This window comes from Oenanthe melanoleuca, chromosome Z, assembly GCF_029582105.1.
Source record: "Oenanthe melanoleuca isolate GR-GAL-2019-014 chromosome Z, OMel1.0, whole genome shotgun sequence".
Classification (NCBI taxonomy): domain Eukaryota; kingdom Metazoa; phylum Chordata; class Aves; order Passeriformes; family Muscicapidae; genus Oenanthe; species Oenanthe melanoleuca.
In genome coordinates, this window is record NC_079362.1 from 65679926 (window position 1) to 65703402 (window position 23477).

The 23477-nt window shown below is 41.5% G+C and overlaps 1 protein-coding gene across 4 annotated transcripts in view; it reads right to left on the reverse strand.

The window, feature by feature from the left end:
* The window catches only part of RAI14 (retinoic acid induced 14), an 87185-nt gene extending 72855 nt beyond the window's left edge, over positions 1-14330 (reverse strand). For 2 of the 4 annotated variants that reach the window (XM_056513325.1, XM_056513323.1), the window contains exons 1-2: positions 14219-14330; positions 3751-3842 (exon numbers count right to left, since the gene is read on the reverse strand). In XM_056513325.1, the coding sequence (XP_056369300.1) occupies positions 3751-3786 (36 nt within the window). In that variant the 5' untranslated portion in view covers positions 3787-3842; positions 14219-14330. Of the gene's footprint in view, positions 1-3750; positions 3843-12607; positions 12730-14218 lie in introns of all 4 variants that reach the window. The other 2 variants (XM_056513324.1, XM_056513326.1) reach the window with 2 other exon arrangements.
* Between the last annotated feature and the right edge of the window lie 9147 nt (positions 14331-23477).

A 23477-nucleotide genomic window follows, 5' to 3' on the forward strand; every position in this document is an offset into this window, starting at 1 on the left:
AGGCCACAAACTGACTCGTTACTCCAGAAAACACTCTAGTCTCAAGTCTTAGAGGTCTAATAAGACGTCAGGAGCTGTATTTTTAATTGTAATTTTAAAAAATCTTCCTTTCTAAGCAGAAACTATGAAGAGCTTCAGTCTTACTGGGTAGAGACATTCATTCTCCATTGTTTGAATAAACTGTGGACTGCGTATAAACAAATTCAGCTCTGAAGTGATAGCTCCTGGTATTACTATAGCAACTTTTTCAAGTGGTACATATGATAGCCTCTAGCAACAATTAAAATGGTCAACCTTTTAGATGGTCAGCTTTTATGTGTTTAATGGTAGGTTTTGAGTTCAATAAGGGGAAGCAAGAGATGAGAAGGGTAGAGAAAATACAGAGTCTCAGACAGAAGAGACTTGTTGCTTTGTCAAGACATGACTGCACTTTCTGTTGTCTACACATTCTTAAGCATGCACATCCACTGCTTAGCTTCCAGTTTTGGCATTTGCTCCCACCCAGGCACCCTGCTCACAGATTCCCAGTATACAAGCATCCTCCTGTGACTACACATCATGCTTTGACAATAGTCATTTGTGACAGAGCGATAAATTTCAATCCTTGTCTCCAAATACACATGTTCACATGGCAACAGTCACTCCCAGGAAGGATTTCACAGTGATTAAGTGTGTCAAGGACAAAGCGTTCTCCAATTAATGGGGCTGGCTTCACATACAGTAAATCAGGTGAAATACAGGGATACAGTGAAAGCATGAAGTGAGGAATCTCACTTCTATCTAAGAGTCATAATGTGGACTATATCAGTCCTGCTAAAAATTGAAATTAGCAGCCTTATTTACTTGTGTGCTCCTGCAACTCCTTTGCTGGCATGCTCACCCTTGTGCTTTTTGTGCCAGTATTCTCAGGGTGTGATCTCACAATGGAACTAAACCAAGCAGCAGCTGGAGAAATGAATGTCCTACTGACATTCCCAGGGCTGACCCTACAATAACACAGAGCAGAGAGTTACCTGTCTGACACTCACCCCACAAAGTATTTTTCCATCACTTCTTGTCCTTGACCTGGCTCACTGCAGGTCAGATACCCTCAAAATGTGAAGAGAAGATGTGAAAAAAAGAGGGAGCAGGGCCATCTCTTTCATAAGCATCAAGACTGGTGTAATGCCCTCTGGCAGGGACACCAAGAAATATACTTTAATATCAGCAGTTATACTTATTTTCAATTCAGCCACTGCAGGAAAGTCTAGAGAGCTTCAATACATCAGTGAAATTTCCTTCATGGTCTTCATTCCGGCACAGAGTTTTATATTATCAGCCTTACTGCTGAAGAAGCGTTTGTAATTCCTGTTTCTCATGCACATCTTGAAGACTTACCTCCTACTCTCCCCACTCCTTATTTTCTAATGCTAACAATGAAGTTATAGACAAGGGTACTTTTCCTTACCTCACGACATTTTCAATTCTAAAATACAATACATTAAAAATTTCTTTTAGGGAGGAATGAGAAAAATACTCAGTCCATCCCTTCTGACTTTACTTTCATCTCCAATCCAAAAGCAGCTACCACATTTCATGACTTGAAATGAATTCCCATTAAAAATACATCCTTTCTCTCCTCCTCAAAAACTGTAATTATGAGCAGCTTCTGGAAACTGAAGAGAAGGATTATTTTCCTTGCTTATCTTGCACAAAATATAGGACAGCTCCTGTTGGTTGCCTTGAATTATGCCCCTAAGGCTTGGCTTCAAAACAGAGGAAACCAGACTGTCATGGATTTAGACTGCTGTGCTCTTAGAGCTGGAGATCTAAATTTTAGGTATCTGAAAAATCCTTTGCGGTCAACCTTGTCTCCAGCCAGTAGACAGCAGCAGTATCAAAACAGCAATTACGTTCAGACTGCCCTTGATTTTGGGGAGAGGTGCACACAAGTCATCAGGGCTGGATAAGTAAGGAGTAAGAGATGCAGTGCGATTTACGACAGTGGCTGAACTCCTACAGCAAGGTCTGGTTTCATCACACATGTCACTTAGCCTTTGCTCTAGAGAAGCAACCTAGCCAAGCAGGATAAAAGTGTGAATGAAGTCATTCTAACACATGGGCACACCTAACTTCCAAGTGTGTTCATATATTAGCAACAGACCAATCTCATTACCCAAGCAGATGCCTATTAAAAGTTTTAGTGGTGTAGGTGAATTCAAAATAGCAATTGCTGCTGCTTGTTGTAACAGGAGCAATGTCTGACCACGGAACTTTAGCAGTTCTAAACTGAAAAGCAAGTTCAGTGACACAGGACACCAGAGACCTGTGATATTATTTTTATTAGTTGTGAAGTGGCACAAGACACTGTGCCACTGCTTGATTCAGTCCGGTGACCTGCAAAACCAAATACTGCTTAAATAGTGAAAAGTGTTTCCCTCTGCACCTAAAATTCAAGTATTTCTGGAATATTCTAGAAAGCAAAGGTTGGTTTACTTAGCTTGTTTATAGAGATAGTCTTTTAAGAATTACCTCTTGCTATACTGAAGGAGCAAAGCATCCACCAGCGCTGCTGCAAGGATGCCAATTCAGCAGCTGTGCCAAATGCTAACCAAATAGTAACCTACAGCCTTCTGAGCAGTAGCCAGCACATCTGCACCACAACAGTGACTCTACCTTCTGCAGCTGACGATGTGCATTACAGGCACACTAAAGACATGTTACTCCAATGTGCTGTGAGACTATCTTTCCATCAAAACACCCACTGAGTGCACTGTGTAACTTTACTCATGAACATCAAAACTTCTTAAGACACTCCATTTTCAAACCTACGCATCTTCATCCAACGCGCTGCCCCAGGACCCTACGCAAACCTGGCAATGACAAACAATACATTACCTCTCCTAAAAGGACACAAAAACTTAGGATGAAGAATGAAACACTACATTCTCCACAGATGATGAAGATTTGTTATAAATTCTTACCGTACCTGGAAAGTCAACTAAACACAAACTCACCTATTTTACAGACTTCTTACTAGCAACACAAAAAACCTGGAATGAGTAGTAGTAGGAACAGAAGGACAAAAACAGGACTAGACTACAGCAGCTCCACTGTTCCAAAGGAAGTATTGCTTACTACACACGTCGAAGTCTGGGTCTCCATCAATACTTCTACAGCAAGCAAGATTATGTGCAACCTAATGTCTCCCTAAATGCTGTTCTGGAGATTCTCCTGAGAACCTCCACATTTATGTCTCCCTTCCTCACTGCTCAAGCCTCATATCCACCCCTCCTGCAACACTAGAACTGATAAACCACAGCTGCCCTAATTGCTCAGCTGGTTCCTGTATTCTTGCTGACATAGAAACCCTGCCACAGACTGAGGAGACATTACGTTAAGTGCTCAAACACCATACTGATAAGAAAGGTATTAGGCTTAGACAGAAATATGATTGGGTAGCAAAGTTCTTACGAGGCTTAATCCTAAACCTGGAACAAAGTTTCAATCTGGGCAGCACAATCTAACAGAAGTTCTGCAGACCCCACAGACGTGTTTGATTCAGCTATGGGGACCAAGGTAGTAAAACACTGTTAATTTGCATAACAGATAATGGCTCTGCAAATAGAAACAGCTTACTCCATACTGTACTCAGCTGTTGCCTTGTGCTTTCTTCTCTGTAATTCATTAACCTACAAGCTTATCAAGGTGGGAGTGAAGAACTTGTTTCCAGCATGAAAACCAGCAGTCAAACTGAGCAGAAGTACTTACGTCACTCTTCCTGAACTTTGCTTTTAAGCTCTTCATGCTGATCACATTCAACCTTCCAAACTTTTGAGGAGCTTCTTATTCTTCTTCAATATCTAAACAAAAAAGAAAGAAAGTAAGATTCCAACTTGATACCATGCAGTTCACTGGCAGGCAAATCACAATTGAATTTGCATATCTCTATCACTCTCTGAGGATTTAGCCCTCAAGCTCTAAAAAATTATTAACAGCCACTTAAAGGAAATTTTCTAACTGTTTCTCTAAACTCAGAAATAAGCCTAAATCTGACCACTGAACAACAAAACAAATGTTTACCAAAAATGAAACTGTGTATCATGTGATACTAACATCTCCACATACTTAGATCACCAACATGTTCATACATGAGTAGATTCCTCTGACCACCTCCTACTTTAATATTATCATCAGGACATTTGCCACTTGTAAAGTGGCAAAATCATAATTAAGCATGCAGTCATTCATTAAAACTCCACCATCCTATCACCACAGGTCTGCACTGGGTAGCAGAAGTACCACCATTATTCTATGCACAAATCTAACCCCTAACCAAACTGAAAACTGTACTTCAGCCATGCAGGACACACACTGGGACAGCTCAACACAACATAGCAGACAGAATTGCCTGAGCAAGACAGAGGTTATTGCTGGAAGAATTGTTTTGGATTCTTCCCCAAAAGGAACTGAATGTGGGTTTTTAAGATCCATAGTTGCTTGTAATTTGGCAGTGCACTATCACAGTTGCGCTCCCCCTTCCTCCCTTTCATATGAAGGAAAGTAGCAGTTGAACAAACACATACAACTCACCTAACAAACAAGCTGCAAACTCTCACAGAGGAGAGTGAGTATCTAGAGCAAAGTTTTATACGGGAAGCTTTAGTGATACCACACCTTGCCAATACACCATAATGGTGAGCAGCACACTAAAGTAGCATGGCAAGGTGTTTTTTCTTAATGCACAGCACAAAATCTTAATGAGGGAGGAACATCTGGATTGGCAAATGCACCAAGGCAAAAATGTTCCCTGTTTCTCGTTTTACAGTATGCTTACTGAAATAGTTGCTTTCATCTAAAGTTTTAGCTGCTATACAAATTCTTTCTGAAGGAATAGTTTAAAGTTAAGGATGTTCAGCTGTATAAACTTCCTCTCTCCACCCTAGAAAAAAAAAAAGTAGAAGTTTTACAAGTCTAGTCAGATAAATAAATTACTGAAATAGGGACTGAAGCATAAATTCAAATAGGTCATGCAGGGTCACTATGTTTCACTTCACTCTTCAGAAACAGTAGATTACAATTTGATAATCAAAGTGAGATTCAGTTGCTTCATAAAAGTACATCTCATTATTAAAGGCAATTTGCTATGTTCTACATAATGCCTCAACTATGAGGTTCAAAAACCCAACTACACAGCACACGGTTAGTAGAATATATATATGTATATGAATGCTTCCACAAAATACAATTCTAACTACCATTCAGGAATAGCAATCACTGCTAAGTAAACATGTTATTTAGTTCAACCCCATATTTATCTGACAGCCATTTAAGACAAACTCTAGTACATGTCTTGAAAAAAAGAAATTACAAAAAAAATTCCCATACACAGAAACACATTTCCCATAGGCTACACCTCTCCAATAGGTAATAGCAGGTAATCTGTATGGGGTAATTCTTTAAGTTGTTAAAAAATCATTAAATTGAATTACATTACTCTGACTCTAATTAAGCAGTCATTGTCAAGGCATGTCAGATCCCTGACTGCATCCAGGTAAATGAACAAGGGGTTTCATTCAAAATTCTTGAGTTTAATCACAAGGAGAATGGGTTTGTGGTATTTTATTTAATTCTTTAGCAGCCAAAAAAAAAAGAAAAAAAAAAAAAAAAAAGGGGGAAAGTAGATTTTGCAGAACCTTTTTACTCCCTGACCTAGGTGAAAATTTCTTCGGTTTTTCCTGGATAGAGTGGAGTATTTGTAAAACAGCAAAAAAATAAATTAAAATGTTAAAAAATAATAACTGAACAATCAAAAAGAAGGAATTATTTCAGATTGCTATGAGAAAAGGATATCACTTTGTTTCTGCCACACCTACCCAAACTTTTGAAAAAGTGTTTAAATTGCACATCAGCTGTCATAGCCTGGACTGTAAAGAAGCCTGAACCTCAGCAAGAGCCCAACAATTTCTTAAATTATCCTCTAGTAACATCGAGGATGATGAGAACCACAAATGCCAGGGTACAGACAAGACAAATATCATTACTCACCTAACTTTCTTTGAGTACCGCACCAGCAAAAAAACCTCAAATCAAACTAAACCAAACAACCCCCAAACTTTTATGAAAAAAGCAACAATGTATAGAAACTTTAAAGCATTACACAACATCCCACAAAACCCAAAACTTAATAGGACTTTGTATTTTATAACTTATATATACTTTGACTAAAAAAAGTAAACTGTTTAATTGGACTGGTTAATGAAGTATAAATAAATCCTGTGCACAGGGAATTAAAAACAAGGAATCTTTCCTCACATACAGATTGCCAAAGTATTGTCTGCTGTAGGCTGTCTTTCCCCTTCCCACTCCCTCAGCATTTTTGGCTCCTACGGAAGCTTTTTATAAGCTTATTATAGCTCCCAAGGAAGAAAAAATGCTCAACTACAAGGCTGTGAGAGAGACAAAAACTCCTTGTAGGTACACGGAGCAGCTGCAAAGCTGGACCCTTTTCTCTGAGGAACCTGTAGGAGAGTCTAATTAACAAGTTTTGCAAGCACTCCTAATACATTACTCTCCCTCTTGTGAGAAAGGAAGAAGCACATTTTATACACAGAATGTGAAACTCAAATCCTCAGCATAATTAAAAAAGCATGTTTAAGCACACAAAAACAGCATTCCTAAGCTTAGTGTGCTTTTCTGTATTTTTCCCATACGATGTAGTTAAAACACAAATATTAAGATTACGGTTTGTGTATCATAATGCCCATAATCCTTCAACTGTAGAAATAAAAATGCAGAGGTGAAGGCTGCCTTTTCTTGTCATTGTTTAAAGGAGGAAGACCCCTCTCAGAGAGGTGTAATTATTGGAATTGTTGCAAAAAGAGGTCAGCATCCTGATTGGGCAGAGCTTTATGACAACTGTTCATTTGCCAGAGGGGAGATAAAGGAAGTGCCATTAAAATTACTCTCCTGGTTTACAAGATAGGAAGTGACTACTAGAAATTCACCAGGGAGCATCAAGACACTTCAAAACAATATTTCTGCAATGCATCACAGGTATTAACAAGAAGCAATTTTTACTAATAGTGGCATTTCTCCACTTTCAGAATGAACATGGTAAAAATACTGAGCACTGTCATTTTATAGCTGCAGCAAGTTAGCAGGAGATAAGTGCTCAACAGCTAATGCTGATCACACGCTTTTAACCGTTAGCTCCAAAATTAAATATCTAGTCCTCTATCTCATCTTTAACTTAATGTCAACAAACAGCCCTGAGGAATACAAGCATCAAAAAATCTCCTTAGGTACACAGGTGGTAAACCTATCTAGCTAAAACAAGAGTCATTGAAGTGGTGGTAATCTTTGGCCTCAATAATTTCATTGCAACTGTGTTTTAAAACACAATACAATCTTTAGGTCTAAATGTAGTGAACAGATTAGGATAATCTTCCCTGCTGATTTATAGTGAGATTTGTGCAAACCACAGTAAACAACAGTACTGACATTTTTTTCCCTTTCATTAAATTGCATTAAAATCTGAGCAAGGCCTTTCAAACAACGTTACAATTAACTCCTTGAAGGGACCAAAATCCTGTGATGCAACACGGAAAACACTTTGTTTCCCTAAACAAAACTCGAAGTTTACAGTAAAACCATATATTATACACAGTGTTCATGCTAATGAGCCACTCTTCACTGATAAGTGCTGAATTCAATCAATTTAGGTGTCAAAAATCTTACACCTCTTTCAGAATACCCTGAGAAGCCTTCATCTCACACAGAGCTCTTAGGCAGCAAAGCATGACTAATGTTTCAACTAATTTCCCCTTCCCCTCCCAAAAACACTTCAAAAAAACATTTACAACCTTGAAAATTTACAGGAAAGATTTACAGACTCTAGGCAAGATCTGGAAACACACATGGAGGTGTGGGGGAAATGAAAAAAGAGTCTGCTGTACACTTACAACCTCCTTTGTGTGACTACACCTACTCTCACGGGGAAAATAAGGGGCCCCAGAAGCATCTTCTCCCAAAGCACACCATCATTTACCCTCCGGATGATCACTTTCTAAACCACAAGCCCAGCTCTGACCCAGAAGTACAGCCTAGCAGCAGCCAGCACTGCAAAGCAGCCAGACATCAAAATTAATGCATCCCTTCTGCTGATCACCTTCAGTATCCAACTTCATAAATGCTTCACGTCCCTGAGCTTCCCTGACCTACCCTCCAACACCAAGAATGTCCTCAATGCAAGCTGCTCTTTAATATTGCCAAAGTCACAATACTGCCTGGAGACATTAGCCATCGCTCAGCCCCTTCAGCTGCTCCCACATAAATGCAGCAAGTCCACTCTGTCCTAAAAAAGAAATCCACTCAACACTCCACCTCCCCTGACTACTTCCTATTTCCATCCAGCTGAGCATATTCTTCCACTTTTCAGGCCAAATCAGAGAAGCATGTATGATGTGACCAAAAGCTACAGGAACATTTCCCCACTCTTTATCAGCACAACTCAGTTTTTCCATCTTGAGTATCCCACCCTCCTATCATAGGAAAAGTCAAATGGAATAGAATTTTATAAATTCAATGTTACCTATAAAGACAAATAATTCTTGGCTTGGTTAATCTACTATTACTTACTAATGAAAACACACTGAAAAATGCACTGAGAAGCCCAAGCACCACACAAGAGTGGGAGTGATTTATATACAGTTAATCCCACTCTAAACAGAACCAGACATCAGAGATAGCAAGGGCCTTGGGTAACCTAGTGCATTCCCTCTATCTGCTCACAAATCACTGGCAAGGATGTGCTGAACTGTACAAATTTAAGCGTCTGAGCCCAGAAGTTAGAGCACCATGGATGTTGCAACTCTAACAAATCTACAGCTATGGCTCCTCTCTCCAGGAGACTTTGTATCAACTCCTCACTCTTACACATGCTTTGATATTCAGAATTTGCAAATGTTGAACTTTATTTTAATGGAATCAGCTGAAGCAGTACCACCCTTTCAGGATGCCATACAGCCAATACAGCCCAGGCACGATGGTTGACGTAGGGATATGTGCAGTTTGTTTAAACAGCGTATTAAAAGGCAGTTCTAGACAGCCAGAAGAAAGCTAGCACCAACAAGGCTTTATACACAATGAACAAGAGCAGGTTAGAGGAAAATCAAAATGTGACATTGCCCTGATTTGTTTACTTGGCATATTAGACAAGACTCTGGGCAAAATTCTAACTCCAGTTAAGCCCAGGTAAATTTGTTGTTCAACCCTTACATACAATTTTATTCCAGTCCCTCTCCCATTCTTTTGTCTGGAAGCGTTTATCGACACACACCAGGCACAACAAAAAAGACAAGACTTGTTGCATGAACTGGGACATACTGATGCTCTTTCTCTGCCTTCAGTCTTCCTGTCTCTAAAACAAAAGTGCACACTCACCCTTGCATGGCCCTTAATTTTGAGACCATCTTCTTTAGTTTGATCATGCATAAGACCCACTGCAGTCCTGAAGACTTTTCTACATTCAATATCTAGTCCAACTGGATGAGTTGAGTGCTTAATTGGAAATAAAGCATCAAGCTACAATTAGCAATAGAGAAAAATGCCTTAGAGTACCACTTCTGAAATGTCATTTCTTAAATGAGAAACCCACATGGATACAACAGCTAGTACTTGTTTATACTTCCTTCCTAGTATTCTGTTACCAGCCATTCAACTTGATATTCCTCAGAATAATCAAAACACAACAAACTATACAGTTGCAACATTAAATCTATGAAGAGATTTCAAAATATTAATCCATGGCTTTATGGATTAATATTCTGAAATAGCCTAAGGCAGAGCAGTCATCTATTAGAGGTGGAATTAGAAAGACAGGAACATCAAAGCAATCTACCTAAGATACTTGACAAGCCCCACTCCCACAAACACCTTGGAAGGGTATCCTACTGGAAACTACTTTAATCTAGAAGTACCTTCAGAGACCATGCTGATAACACAGCTCCCCTACTCAGCTATCAAGTTCTTGGGTAAATGCTTTAGCTGATGAAAACCAAACATCTTTTTTAACATTATTCAGAAATTGAGAGTTTCATGTGTTTCCAACCTTCAAGAAAAAGCACTAAACATTCAATTTTTTTATATTCTGGAAGACTTTCAATGCTATAAACTAGCAAGACACCAGCAAGATTAACACCTACATTTGGTAAGTGATATTTCTGGAATGGTATCTATGCTGCCATTCAATGAGACCCGGCCAGGCTAGAGAGGTGGGCAGAGAGGAACCTCATGATGTTAACAAAGTCAGGCTCAGGACCAGCACAGGTTAGAGGTTAGTCTGCTGAATCCAGCTGTGTCCAGAAGGACCTGGAGTCCTGGTGAACAAGTTAAACATGAGCCAGCAGTACATCCCTGTGGCCAAGAAGTCCAATGGTATCTTGGGGTGCTTTGGAACAGTGTGGACAGCACGCTGAAGGAGGCTCTGCTGCTCTGCCCTGGTGAGGCCATATGTGGAATGCTGTGTCCCATTCCAGGCTCCCTAGTTCAAGAAAGGCAAGGAACTTCTGGAGAGGGTCCAGTGGAGGGACACAGATGGTTAGGGAACTGGAGCATCACTCTCACTAGGATAGGCTAAGAAAGATCAGTTTGTCTGGCCTCGAGAAGAGATGATTGAGGGGGGATCTTATAAATGCTTACCAATATCTTAAAGATGTGTGTGAGGAGGATGGGGTCAGACACTTTTCAGGCATGCCTGGAGACAGGACAAGGGGCAACAAACATAAACTGAAACATGGGAAATTTCATCTGAATATGAGGAAGAGCTTCTTTACTTTGAGGGAGACAGCACTGGAACAGGCTGCTCAGAGATTCCAGTTGTGGAATCTCCTTTTCTGGAAATATTCAAAACCTTCCGGATCACGATCTTATGCAACCTGCTCTAGCTGAACCTGCTTTGGCAGAGGGGTTTGATTAGATGATCTCCAGAGGTTCCTTCAAACTTCAGCCATTCTGTGATTCCATGATCTTAATGATAATCAAGTGATTTTTTTCTGATTTTATTCAGGTTTTTAAAATTCATATTCAATAGCAGCAGCACTAAATGCTGTATAAATATTGGAACAGTGTTTAAGATACTTCTCCCAGCCTTCACAGACTTACGAATCTTCATCTATTCCATAGAGTTAACATGCTGGTGTATCTCAGGCAGGTAGCTGTAAACAAGGTCCTCAGGAAGTACTTGAGTGTCAAAACTCTGCAGAGATATTTCAGGGTGTTCCAAAGTGTCTTTGGGAAGTCAGATACCTGCAAGAACTAACAGCAGCTCCCCAACTCTCAGAAGTTGAGAGAAAATAAATGGAACATTCTCAGCTACTGAAGTTACAGAGTCACAGGCAGCATACAAATTCTTTTCGTGTTGTAATGTTGAACAAATTTGGCTTTCTCTCTCCTCTACCCATTCCCCCAACAGATTCGTGTGGGAGGGGAAAAAAAAAAAAATCCATCTTGTTTTACAGAATTTTCAGTACTGTCAATGGCTTCCAGGCAGAAAACCAAAAGAAGACTATGACAGCTTTAGAAAATGTACATAAGCTACTAGAGCATTCATCTAAAATGCAAGTTCTGCCTGCAGAGGAAGAACTTGTCAGGACCTAAAACTTACCAGCAAAACGCACTAACCATGAGGCTCTCCCTAAGATGTGACCATCTCAAGTTCAGCACACTTGACCGCCACTATCACCTCTGGGTGTTACTGGCCATCTTCTTCAGGGCTCAACACAAGAGAAAGATGCATTCTTTCACTGCTGTGTGCTTCCACTCCTGTAGTCCTTGGCAAGTACCTGCACTGTCAGCTAGTCCACAGTGCCAGAGAGAGCTTCAGTTGCTCCCAGAGTTCAGCAGGCTGGTATATCTCTGACATCTGGACACTGACAAGCTGTGCTCTAACATATTACCAGAATTATACTTGTTTGCATTACTTCCTCTGATCCCTAAAGCCCATGGTCAGATGACTCTAAATATAAGGAGCAGCCAGGATTGACAATTCTGGAAGCAAAACCCAAGCTACCTCAAATACAGAGCTATCACCTGCATGCATGCACAGGCACCTAGACAGCAGCTCCAAAAAGTGCTGGCAAGCAGGGAGGCTTCTCAGACATGCAAGAGGTACACACACAGCAGGAGCCAGCTGCTCAAATCTATAAACCCAGAAGATGTTATGGATTGCTGTGCTTCTACCTTGGAATTTTTAGTACTCTACTAAAAATTAGTAAGTCTAATCTGCCATTAAGCAAGGCACTGAAGCATTGAATCTGTTTGTTCTAGTTTCATTTGTTTTGGTTTTTCTCTATATTTATTTCACGCCCTATCCCTGTGCAAAAAGAACTAGACCACAATTAGCTCCCAAAAGGAATGTGATTAGGGCATTGTTGCAGCAGGATTTAGAAATTACCAACATCTTACACAAGAACTAGCTTTCATGTTTCTCCAATCACTGCTTCTCCCTCAAAAAAGGCATGAAGTTTTCAGGGAGAGAAAGAAGGAAAATTGAACATACACAAAAAAAAAAACAAACAACAAAACAATGAAAGGAAGAGATGAGGCAAGCAAGTGATGAAATGCTTACATCACTTCATGAGATGAGCAGCCTTCCATCTAGTCTCTTCTTCACTTGATGTTATCCATCTCTTGGTTCAGTGAAATAGAGGGGAGGAGGTAGCATTTTATTGCCTTGCTAGCAGATGCATTCTTGGAAGGGGAAAAGAATAACATAGGGACAATATTTTTAGAGATTGGAAGGACGGGTGTCTGCTACTGCACAGTGACTTATTGGCACTGAGCTTGGCTTCAAATCAAGAGAACCCTGAGCTCATATGATGTGTTGTTCTACTCAAAATGCTCTTTCATTCTGGCTCAAATGGCCATGATTCAATTCTTCTATTAGTAAATAAAATCTCATTGACAGCTTTCCATGAGTGTCCTAAGACAGGAGCCAAGCAGGTCATTGACAGATATTTACTAAATTCAGTTACTCCTTATTAATCCAGGACATCAGAAAACCTTTCTAACATGACATATGTGAAATTTTTGGCATTGATCTATTTTTTTTAATCACACAGCTAATCTACAACCTGCTAGTGCAGATGAGAAGAAAGAGGAAAAAAGACACTACAACTTCTACGGAAGTAGCAGTATACTAGAAGTGTTTTATATCAGTGCTGTAGCAAGCACATTCATACTCGTTATAGAAGCAAACAGGAGAATTCATTAGAGATCCTGCAACACTGTTAAAGCCTACTCTTTTCACAAGCAGAAAGTTAAGAATGTCACAAGTGGCGACAGCAGACTGCAGAAGGCTTGTGCTGCCAAACGCTGTGCAAGAGGAAGATAAATCTTTCGTATGCCCTGTGAGAAGTTAGAAGCACAGGTTCCCGATTAAACTCCATCCTATTCATAAAGCAGACTATTTAAATTTTTATTTATTTATTTATTTATTTATTTATTTTTAAGAGCGACAGAAAACCTGGATCTTTTAAGCCTGCGCTGCCATAGGAAGGAGCAACCCCCAGCGAGCCCGCAGGGTACGGGGATCCACGGCCGGCAGCGGAACCGGCGGAGCCCGGCAGTGACCCTGCCCTCCCACCAAACCCACCGGGACAGCCGGGGCCACCCTTCTGCCCGGAGGGAGGGCTCTGAGGGGCCCCGGAGGAGGATTTCACTCCGTCAGGGCGCCCCGCGACCGGCACGGCCCCGCTCTGCCGGGGACCCTGGGGCGGCTCCGCTCGGGGCCGAGGGACCTGCGAGAGCCCGGGGCAATGAACCGGCGGTGCCATCCCTCACCCCCGCGGGCAGCTGTCACTGCCCGCCACGCATCTTGAGAGGAAAACAAAACAAAGCAAACCAAACACAGAGTAAATGAAAATAAACAGTCAAGCGGCAGCGACCCACGGGCTGCGTCCCCCCGCTGCTCCCCGCTCCCCCACACCGGGAAAACGGGGCGCTCCGGCAGCGCCCGGCGAAGAAAAGGGAGAAGTTCCCTCCTGTTGCGCCCCTCAAAGGTTTCCCCGCTCCGGGGCAGCTCCCGGAGCTCCGCGCCGGGCGGCGGAGGCGGGAGCAGGTGGGCGCCGCACACAAAGCCCCACTCACAGCTCCCGCCGCCGCCGCCGAGCGCGCACGGACCCGCGCCCGCCGCCCGCCGCCCGCCGCCCGCCGCCCGCCGCCCGCGCCGCGCCCTCACCTCACAGAGCGCCCGCGTCCCGCTCCGCCGGCGCGGCTGTGGCGGACCGCGCGCACTGCGACCCGCCGCGCTGCCGAAGGGCGGAGCGCGCCGCGAGCGCCCCGGGACACTCGGGGGCGGGACGCGGCGAGCACGTGACGGCGGGGGCTGCGGCCCGCGGGGAGGGGGCTCGGGCCCGCCCCGCCCGGCGCGGCTGAGGGCGAGGGAGGGGGGACGCGGGGAGGAGACCACCCTGCTGGCGCTGGGCCGCGTGTGTCTCGGAAGGGTGCGGGGAGCCACGGAATCACTGAATATGCTGAGTTTGAAGGGACCCACAAGGATCATCAGAGTCCAGCTCGTGGTCCTGCACAGGACACCCCAGGATAGATACCATGGGGTGAGAGCATTGTCCGAACGCTTCTCGAACTCTGTCAGGATTGGAGCTGTGAGCGATTCTCTGGGGAGCCTGTTCAGTGCCCAGCCAACCTCTGGAGAAGAGCCTTCTTCTGGTGTACAACCTAAACGTCCCCTGACACAGCTTCAGGCCGTTCCCTCAGACTCTGTCACCACAGAGCAGAGATCAGTGTCTGCCCCTCCTCTTCCCTCGTCAGGGAGCTGTAACTGCGATGATGTGTCCCCTCAGTCTCCTCCAGGCCGAAGGTGGGTGCCAGTCCATTGCCATCTGTGCATTCTCTTGGATCTCCTTAGGATAAAGCTGGGGAGAGGGGGCAGGGGCTAAACCCATGTCAAGTTCTTAAGGAAACACAAGTGCTTCAGCACATGAGGGAAGTCCTGTGTTTTGGTTCTCCCCAAAGCTTCCCTGTATGTCAAACACACCTTTGTCAGACGTCTAGGTAGAAAGGATTGCTTGAGAAGAAAGAGAAGTGAGCCACTTCTTGTTCAGTATCCAAATTAATGAATGGTGTAGTGTTTGGCTACCCAGGAGTTTAGAAGTCAGAGAACCACAAGCAGGCTTTATCGCAGTACCAAGGTTCTGATTCTGGATGTGCTCTAGGAGTCTGTTTTTCGTAGGCCAAACTCTTCTGCTCAAAGTTGAGCCTCTGGAGTGCCCTTTCTTGAGTCTTCTGGCAAACCACCTTGATAACTCACCAAAAGATCACCTATGCAAGACCTTGCACACTTTGTCTATGAGTTAAACTGTTAAGTGAGCCTCTGCCTACCACCCCACCAGGAGAGTCCTACCGCAGCTGCTTCCCATCATGTCCTGCTAGAGCTGCTTCCCGTTCACTGGTCCCACTGACCACAGCTGGGTCCCTGACTGAGTTATCCTTTAATCTCTGCCATCGTTCTTATCTCCTCTGTTCTCAACAGTACCCACACCTTCTGAAGTGGCAAACAGTACAGGGAGGAAATGAGCACTTCAGAACTTTAGGTCATTATTGTAATAGTGGCAAGTATCGTTATTAAACAAATACACTTGATTATCATCAGATGTATACTTTTCTTCGCTAATCTGCACTCCTTACCTTGGTCAATTTGTTCTGTGTGTGTTTTATGTCTGAGAACAGCCATCATTGTGCCAACACTGTTTCTTTATTTTTCTTTTTTTTTCTTCTTTTAAAAAAATTATTTAAAAGACACTCCCCAAGATGTTAATCTAATATAGTTAATGGTAAAAGCTTAATTTGCACAAAACCAGTAGAAATTGAAAATCAACCTTTCTCTGCAATGTTAGTTCATCAAATAAAAAACATGTTCAATTTACTATTGAGCTATCTTTAATTCCTGTTATTTTTTAAAGCAAAATACATGTGAACAGCATTGTTAGAAAATCTCTTGCCTACTTATAGCAACACCAGCAAAAATCTGTGTAGTCACATGTGGATAACCTGAAAATGCTGGTCATTATCTCTTGGATTTGCATAGTTTGACCAAGTATGATTTTTATTTCCATTCTCAATGCCAGTCTATAATAAATATGGAGTTTGGATATGCTTGCATGGGATGTTTACATATAAAATGACACATTAATAACAGATAGTACCTTCTGCCTACAGTATCATAAAATGTTCAGTTCTTGAGAAGTGGAAAATACCGTATTTACTGCTTCCCAGAGAAATATTGTTCATCATAAAAGCTGTGGATCAAGATAAAGGCTTTGGGGTGTGTTGTGGCAGCAAGCTTAAATGCATTAAACCCAACTAATCTGTGTCTCAGAACCTGGCTGCCCTCTAGGTTAGCCACCTTGCATGGAAAGCTGTCCTTTATTCCTTTCATCTCTTCTTTCCTGAGCCCCCTTTTGGGTCCCCTTCCAAGGGCTGGGCATTGCCTTATGTTCAAAGCACTCCTATGTAATTTTGTGGCTGGAGCCTCTGCAGGCAGAGGACAAAGCTGGGAGCCGGGTGAGCTCAGCTCTGTTCCAAGTTTCTCCCGCGTTGTGCTACAGTACTCAGCCATAGTCACGTTTTTCCACCTGTGCCTCTACTCTGGGGCAAACACAATTCTTTGAAAGTTTCATTAAATGCTCAGCATAAGCTAATTTTAGCTAGACAGAGAGGATTAAATCTGTGAGGTAAAGTACATCCTACACAAGCAGCTTCTCTCAAAACCTAAATATTAGCATGTTGGCAGTGTGACACCCTTCCCGTGCCCCTCCATTCCTTTGTGCAGCAGGCATGATGTGAGGATGGGGGAGCAAGAGAATACCCTCTTCTGCTCAGTCTCCTGGAAAATGTGAGAGGTTGCACTCAGTTTTGCCTTGGCTGCCCACAGCAAGGATGTAATGAAACCGCTATGCATTCCTAGCCACTTCTCCAGAAGGGAGAGGCCTGGAAGTGGCTTGAAGATGTCTTTAATCTCATCTTATCACTCTGTCTTGATAGCATCTGCTAATTAGCTCACCTTGTCATAGTTAATTTTTTTATGCTGCTCCTGGCTAGTTAATTTTTCCCCCCTGCTTCAGGCTTCTGCCGGTAGGAGAACACAAAGCACTGGCCAGATCTCTACCTAGAAATTATTTACAAAGGAAATCACACTCCTGAGTTTGCTGATCACTTCCTGCTATCTCTTCAGTTAGACTAAACGTGTTTCTTAAGATCTAAGTGCTGCATTTTCAATTTTCTCGTTGGACTTGTTCTGATTTGATTATTTTCAATTGGAATATAGTTTAATTTACTAATCCTGGCTGTTATTTTTTACTGAAGTACAATTTAAAGAAAGTTTAGGTTTAGATTTTAAGACATGATTTTGTTTCCAGACTCTTCTTTGCCTACAGTAAAATATTTTTTTCGTTCTTTGTAGCAGATGTCCCCCATAAATGTAAGAATCACTGTGGGAACAAGTGAGACAGTTAAAAAGTGTCATTTTTATCTGCTTCCAGCAGAGCACTTTCTTTTTTTAATAACTTGTTAGTACAGAAAGGAGGTGATTGATGCCTCTTCACAACATGGTATGTTTAGAAAACTTGGTTAGGAATTTTTTTGCCTTTACTCTTTCCATGCTCTTTGTGTAGCAACAGCAATGAGTCTGACAGGGTGAGCACAGAAAAACACTAAAAATTGAAGAAACTCACAACTGGAGCTGCTCAACCCAGGCTCTTAAATGAGACAGAATCTTCAGAGAAAGGAAAACCTACCTAGGGACTTCTTTTACTTTGAACTGAACTTTCAAAGAGTGAAGGAAAAATCCAGTAATGGTTGCAGGGAATTATCTAGATTATTTCAGCTTTCTCTTTCAAGATGAATTTTCTCTGCCTCCAACAACATTTCTTCTTTCTCATGGTTTTTACATCTGCACTCACCTTTGCACACCTTTCTGCAAAGAGCCCCAGGTTTATAACTTGACCTCTTCCCAGTCCCAGGTGACAATTCTTGGAAGGCTCCAGTGAAGTTTTGTCTTTGTGATTCTTCCTGTACCACAGGGTCCTGCTTTGCCACGGCCCCAAGTGGCACCGTGAGGCCGGGCTGCCCTTTAAATCTGAATATTTATTCTCTGCCGTAGGAGCAGAGGGAGGAGGCCAGGCTTTCTGTGTTACTGTTGCTAAACCTCCAGCAGCTTTGCAGCAGAGATCGGGTGAACCCGGGGGAGCCAGCCCTAAGCAGCAGCCTTACCTGAGTGGGACTAAATAGATGTTCCAGTAGAAATGTAGTTTACTGTTCTTTCCCTGTGAGAGAGGGGACATTATCTGCCTCTGGTTATACTTTTCATCTTAGTTTGTAGCTACTGGAATATACAAAAGGAATTAATGCAATCCTTCTTAAGTACAAAGAGTAAAAATTGTATTCTTTTTTCTTTTCTCGTTCTCACTTATTATGGAAATCTATGCTTGCATGTTAGTGTCTTTGATATGAAAGTGATTTACATAGGTTTAACTAGGAGAAAAAAAAAATTTTTGGTCTTTTTACCAACTTCCAATGTAAAACAAGTTTATTTTGTATATCTTCTCTGTGGGGACAAACTCAGCTTTGTTGCCTAGAAGTAGGCTTGATGATCTAATGTGGCTTTCACACAGAGCCTCAGAATTACTCCATAGCATATTTAATTCTGAAAATATTTTAGAAGTACAAGCCCATGGAAACCACAGAAGAAAATCACACACTCCTTACACAAACAGATTGTGCCTGAAACAGCTGAGCATCTATGCTTTTTTAAATTTAAAAAGGAAAAAGTGTTTAATTTTTTTTTCATAGGGAAGCTCATCAAGCAGAAAAACAACTGACCAAACAGGCATCAAGACCTATGAAGATAAAGAACAAAGCTTTCTTAAAAGCTTATCACAGAATCAAGAAGGTGTATTTCAGATCTTGGTACCATAAATACTGTTTATGTGTAGCATCTACTGCTTTGTCCTTGAGTTAGGACAGTTTCATACTCTCTTGCTCAGGGCCATGGAAATTCTGTGCATATGGGCGTGGTCAAGTTTCTCTCATTTTTCCGCAAACGAGAGGAAGATTTTTCTCTTTGTTTGGCCCCACAGATGAAGATGGGAACCAGGATAATTTGTGAGAAAATCCTCTACCCACACCCTGCACTTAGAGGCTTCCCTGAAAGCTTGAGGGCTGAGATTTCTTGAAAGCCAGAAGGGAACACCTGTGTGAAGCACAGACTACCACAGACAGGGAGAGCTCACCTTGAGCAGAGCCGACTTCCACCCCTCCACAAATATAAAAGGCCCTTTGAAGGCACACCACTGAAAGTCCTGAAAGGCCAGTTGCCCAAGAACAACCAAGAAGAAGATTATACTAATCTGAGGATCACTAAAGAGCGAAATTCCTAGAATTTAATTGCACTGTTGAGCACCTTGATTATGTTGTAATAGCACAAAAGTCAAAGCAGTTCCCACAGAAAGAGGCGGCTACATGCAGTATACACTCCACACAGGAGTGCAGGGAGTTGCTTTGTCTTTAGTCTTGCTCTAAGTTTCCTATTTTCCTATTCCAGTCAGAATTTGTAAATCAATTTCCTCTTCCCATTCAAACCTGAAAAAACCACATTCCTGCATATTTTATATGACTATTTGCATTACACAGAAGCCAAGCACCTTGCAAATGGCATTTCAAACTGCCTATTTTTTGTCTTTGCTCTTCACAGGATTTCTTAATGCACTTGGCATCAGCAAGCTGAAACTCCAGTTCTGTCCAGTGCTGCATTCCCATAAAAAAATTTCTGCTGCTGATTTTGTTGTGGAGGTTCAAAATCCCATATGCATTCTATCTTTGTTGACATTCTTCCAGATTTTGGGAAAGAAGTTTCTTTACATCTCCAGGGGAGCTGAATCCCACTTGTCTGTCATCTGTTTTGTTTTTTAAAATGCTTCTCTGATGCAGAGGATTTCAGACCACATTAAAACTTGTATAAATAGAAAAAGAGAAAAGAAAATCCAAAGTTTCTTTCCACTGAATCACAATAATCAAACTTTAGGTGTCATTCATATTTGCATGCAAAGGCCCCTGCCTCTGTTGGGCTTGGTGTAAATGAGTGTCAGACATTCCTTTTTACTTCTCAGAGATGGCTACAGCATTTATCCTGGATCACAAGAAAAAATATCAAAGGGTTGGAAAGTGGGATGGGATCCAAGTTTAAGACTGTGATTTAGTGTGGAGACATTGGAGATTTCTACACTTTGCACAAGGACAGATATAAATCTTAGGTAATCCTGCTCCAGCAGAGAGGCTTTTCTTAAGGACTTCTACAAATGAAGCATCTAATTACTGCCAAATAAATAGCAAACAAAGGAGTGAGAGTAATTCTTTAATATGGTGTTGCAGTCCTTAAAGACTATAACAAACCAAAACTTCACAGAGGAGTACAATTGTACATAGAAAGCTATAAATATGGACCTGAGGGCAGAGTTTCATGAAGTGATGAGGGTCTGGCTTTGACATTATCAAAGTTAAAAAATGCCAAAGCCACTTTGTCCAGTTAAATTCACTCTACTCAGTAGAAATTATTCATGCTCTCTTGAGACATTCTTTAAAGTGATTTCTTCTGTCTAGTAGAATTTTTCTCACATGCAATATTACGTATCTGTATAATGCATTGCTGAAATGTCTTCTATTCTCACAGTTTTATGCTGTGTGCTTAATCTTTTGCTCGAATAGTCAGTCTCAGGCACTTCACTGCCTAATGCCAAAGGTAGCTTCAGTTCATCTGTTTAGCAGGCTCCTCTGGCTTTGAGGGAAGACATAACTTGCCAGCATGGAATGATCCACAGAATCACATTGTCACCATCACATCTCAGGGCTGTGTCAAACCATTAGTGGTCATTTCCCAGCTACTCCACCCTTCTCCTTCCCACACACTCACCCATCCTTCATGACCAGTTGGAGATTCAAGGGTCTGTGACTGAGTCTAGGCCAAATATTACCCTTCTCTCCCAATCAGAGAAACACAAACCCATCTGCTGCTTTCCAATTACACCAAACATACCACAAGCCTTTATCTTCTAGGAACCATTAGGTCCCTTGTGCACATCAGTGTAAACACCATGTGGTAGATGTGCTGATCTGATGCCAGGTTAGAAGTGCTGCGATTTAAGGCAGATCCTGGTTGTGCTAAGAGGTGCCTGGCTATGCTCAAATCCATTAATAATTACCTTGAAACCATGAGCTGTTATGCAGTCTGGGATGCCATGCAGAGTTCCTAGAAGCTAAGGTTCTTACCTTCAATTCCTAACTGGGATCAGCAAAATCTTCAAGTGTCTTACTGTTGTCTTTCAATCAACAAAATGTGCAGACTTCAATTTGCTCCTACTAGTTCTTTATGAGGAAAGAACTCTTTTTTTTTGCATTTTGCATTCTGCCCAGGAAATGAGAAAAAACCCCACTTTTTTTTGGTCTTTTTTTTTTTGCAGAGTACCACTTATGCAGAGAGATCTAATTTACAAAAGGTTCTAGTGGTCCTGGCCTCTAAGGAAATACAGAGCCTGACTCTGGAACCTGTTAGATTTTGCCCTGGGCACCAAAGTCTGTTCTTGCAGGTTGTGACAGTGAGAGTCCAGCTGACAGTCTGGTGCTGCTTTCAATTCCTTTAGTTTTCAGGATTAATAAGAATCATTAAATACATTAAAGACTTTTGGAACATTTGTTTCTCGTTAGCTGTCCTACTTCTGATGCCCTGAAAGTAAGAATACAATTACAGAGAGATATGGATACAGTTTATTAATCAATTTTTAAGTACATTTAAAAACAAAAGACAAGAAACCATAGCCTCAGGTTGAAATCATTACTGGAAGGAATGGAATAATTTACAATAAAATGTAATAATAAAGCATAAAAATAATTAAGAAAGAATTGCTTGCTTGGGTACTTGGTGTCATTTTGTTTTACTCAGCAATGTGAAAACATATATCTTTGCAAATTAACAGTGCATACATGTTAGCATTAAGGATGTTGTCAATTGTGTTTTAGGTAGTTGAGTAACAAAATTATAGCTGCAATGGATGTTGAAGAGTGGAGACAGTTGGATACAGTACACTTTTTTTTCTATGAACATTAGACAGTTGGTGATTGTTGGAATTAAATGAAAACCAAGTACCTTAAAATAATTTTATTGCCTTTTCTCAGTATTTGTTTTTGCAATCATATGCAAAACCAAGAGGTTTATCTACAGAAAAGAAAGGAAGAGTCTTGAGGATATTTGTGCACATGAAAGCTGCAAAATGGCTCTTAAACAATCATTTTCCATCATTTTATTTTGAAAGAAGTGTAGGTCACCTTCCCCCTTTTTTCAAATGACTCTTCCAAACTCCACAACTTAGTTTTCTCTAGGCAGCTATTCCTGCGGAACCATATTTAAATTGGATTGCTAAATGGTATACTAAAGTTATTGCTTGCAAATATTTTAAATTAAGATGCTAAAATCTCTGGATATATTTGTATTTTCTGTCATTAGCTGGGCCCATACTTGATATCTGTCCAGAACTGATCTCCTGCTGAACAAAAGTCTTAGCCTCTGCTATTCTGCCTTTTGGATCAAGTTTCAGAAACTTTTCCTTCTCTCATTAGATATCCAACAAGTTTCAGTTCAGCTGAAAACGTCACAATTGCATAAATCACTCTTAAATTCAATCTTGCTATTTATTCCAGAATCCTGCATTGATATTCTAAGTTCAGTACTATGTGAATTAGTATGATGAATGAAATTGGAATCGCACTCATCATTATTGTATCTGGAGGATGCATTATTCAAAGTGAGATGGCATCTGGTTGGAATGAAAGGCAGACTGGTGAAGATTCAGTCTCTGGTACCAGTGTCTGGTACCTTCAACACAGCCAGTGCTTTGAAAGATTTGTTTGAAGTACAGTGTTTTCTGTAAAAAGCAAATAAGTCCCTTTACCCTGAGAGTTTTTATTAATGTAATTCATGGAATGAGAAATTCCCTTTGGAATGGCAGTCTTGCCTTTGAATTTCATGTTCAGTTTTGTTTCTGCCAGAGCTTTCTTGCAGCTTTTTCCTTCAGCTCTCTTTCTCAGCACCACACCTTCCTAAGACTATGTTCTCAGTTCCAGGAACCTGAGTGTTCCACATGCTGTCCTTCAAAATATGTCAAATCAGATCTTTTTTCCATCAATGAGAAATTAATATTATACAATGCATAGAAGGGCTCAGTGAGATACATTTTCCCAGCTGGGACAATTGCTGCCAGTGCCTGCTTTAGCAGGACATTTGAGGCTTAGACATCCATAGTTTCACTACACCAGTTGGGAGTTTTCCTTCAGACATTTGCCTTGTCCCCTGAGCAAACTGTCCCCAAAGCAGGCGGTTCAAAGACATCCAAAGAGCAAGCTGCTGATTTAGACCCCTATTCTTTTCTCTTTCC